The 2,241-nt window shown below is 55.1% G+C and overlaps 1 protein-coding gene across 1 annotated transcript; it reads right to left on the reverse strand.

Moving 5' to 3' along the window:
- Positions 1-729: 729 nt before the first annotated feature.
- On the reverse strand, positions 730-2,006 carry LOC123148247 (heavy metal-associated isoprenylated plant protein 26-like). The gene has a single exon (XM_044567634.1). The coding sequence runs from the start codon at positions 1,862-1,864 to the stop codon at positions 1,379-1,381; it is 486 nt and encodes a 161-aa protein (XP_044423569.1). The 5' UTR covers positions 1,865-2,006; the 3' UTR covers positions 730-1,378.
- Between the last annotated feature and the right edge of the window lie 235 nt (positions 2,007-2,241).

Raw genomic sequence — 2,241 nt, forward strand, 5'->3', positions numbered from 1 at the left:
GTTAGTCGCCTATTCACCCTCCCTCCTCTAGTCGCCACACTGATCCTTTCACTCTCCTATGTGGTATACTTCCCACCCCTCTTGTCTCTTCTCTAGCCCTTTCCGAGTATGTCGCTGGTTGCCATGAGGTCGCCACTCATGTCCCTCTATCTCCATTTCTCCTCCCTCCTCCCACTCCCCTTTTATCCTTCCCGCCCACTTCATCATCCCCGCACTCCTCCTGCCACTCATCTCATCCCATCGGACGGGGCGGCGGGGGAGGGGGAGAGCGTTCGGTCCCTAAGACATGGACTAGAGGTTCGAAAAATATGTGTTTTTAATAACTAAAACATCTACTTCCCACAATAAAAAAAACTAAAACAGATAGACACTGCTAACAAGAATGCTTGATCCCATGAATAATTCTTTGATGTTATTTGGAGCAACAAAGCTCAATAATGGTGGGTTTGGTTTGAGCCCAAGCCAACCCTACCAAATTCGGTTAATGTTTTGGTCGGTTGGTGTTGCCGAAAAAAATTGAAGTAGAGTTGGTTATAATACTTGCCAAAATAGTGGCAATCCTCCAAGCAAGAGCCAGAGTATATTTTTGCAAAAAAAAAATGGTATTGATTGGTTTGGTTATCATTCAAGCATACATCAAGCCAAGAATTGGCCAGAAATTGTTCCTAAAAATTACGCACTAAATTGCTTGTGTAGAATTGTTACATAGATCACTACTTACGGTTCTTGTAAAGAAAGGAAATTACAAAGTCTATTCTGGAAACAGTAACTGAAGCTGAAAGATGGAAGAAGCTAAATCCACTAATAATTTATTCAATCACAAAGACCCGACCTCGCCGGGCAAGATCAGTACTCCTTTACTGGCATTGCGCAACGGCGTGATCTTAGGTGGCCTCCAGGGCTTTCTTAGAGCCTGGAGGTTAAAAATTGGTGGCCCATGGACACTGCAGCAACTGCACATGACATTGGAGAAATGCGAACACCGAGTCAACAGGACGCCGATCGAGGATCATTCCCGGCGTAATGCCCAGAAGCACAAGATCATTCCAGATCGATCAACCTTGCAGCGGAGCAGAATGGGAACAAGACCAACGACCAGACCTAGATCCGGGTCATGGAGTTTATTGCCACGTACCTCATCAGTGGTCGAAGAGCTTGACCGGCCCCAGCACGGCGACGGCGGGGCAGCCTGAAGCATCTGCGAGGGGAACGACGGCAGGACGGCCAGCCTGCCGCCTGAACCAACCCGGAGCAGCCATGCAGCTCCTCCGAGGAAAAAGTGTAACCCAAATATACATACATACGTAGCAGTTACTACCTAGGTATTACTAGGAGTTACCAAATGGAACGGGAGGAGATCGATCGACCTAGTGAGGAGCTACATGATCGCGCACGCCGCGTTGGGGTTCTCGTCGGAGAAGGCCCCGGTGTACCTAGTCTCGGTGGAGGTGGCGCGCGCGAAGGACGCGTTCGCGCCGCCGGGGTTGGCCATGACGTCGCGGACGTACCCGGCGGGCGCCCTCTTGTCGTAGGCGCCGGGCGCGTAGGGGTGCGCGACGACGTCGTAGGGCACGTAGGGCCACGGCTCGACGCGCTTGCCGGTCTTGCGCGCGACGCGGCGCATCACCTTGGCGGCGTCGACGTAGCCGGTGACGGTCACCCTGTTCTCCCTGGGGACGACGTCGACGCCGGTGACGCCGTCCATCCCCTCCAGCGTCTTGCGGATCTTGCTCACGCACCCCTCGCAGTCGATCCGGACCTTCATCTCCACCGTCTCCAGCTGCCGCCCCTTCTGCAGGTGGCCGCGCGTGAGGGGGGCCGGGCACGACCGGCACAGCCCCGACAGGGCCTCCAGGAACCCCATCGATCTACCGGCCCGACCGATCACTCGATCAAAATCTGGCAATGGAGGGGGAGGCGGAGCTCTGGCAGACTGTACAGTGTTGTGGTGCTGCTGGATCCTCCATGGACGGATCGAGCAAGGGTTTATATACGGCCGAGCAGGAGCAGGCGACGAAGACCGGATGGAAGAGCGACCAGGAGCCACCTGTTCCCTAGGAGCAAGACGTGAGAGGCGAGGTGCTTGGCAGGCTCAGGGGGTCACACGTCGACGGGCATGTTTCGCTGTCGCGTGCTGGAGCCGCGCCCACGCTCACTTCGTCGTCGTCCTACAGTACTTCGGGACCAGAGTGGCCAGCAGCCCGGCCGGGGGCTCAGAGACTGCTGCTTTCTCCGGATCTC

Source organism: Triticum aestivum, chromosome 7A (assembly GCF_018294505.1).
Source record: "Triticum aestivum cultivar Chinese Spring chromosome 7A, IWGSC CS RefSeq v2.1, whole genome shotgun sequence".
Lineage (NCBI taxonomy): Eukaryota > Viridiplantae > Streptophyta > Magnoliopsida > Poales > Poaceae > Triticum > Triticum aestivum.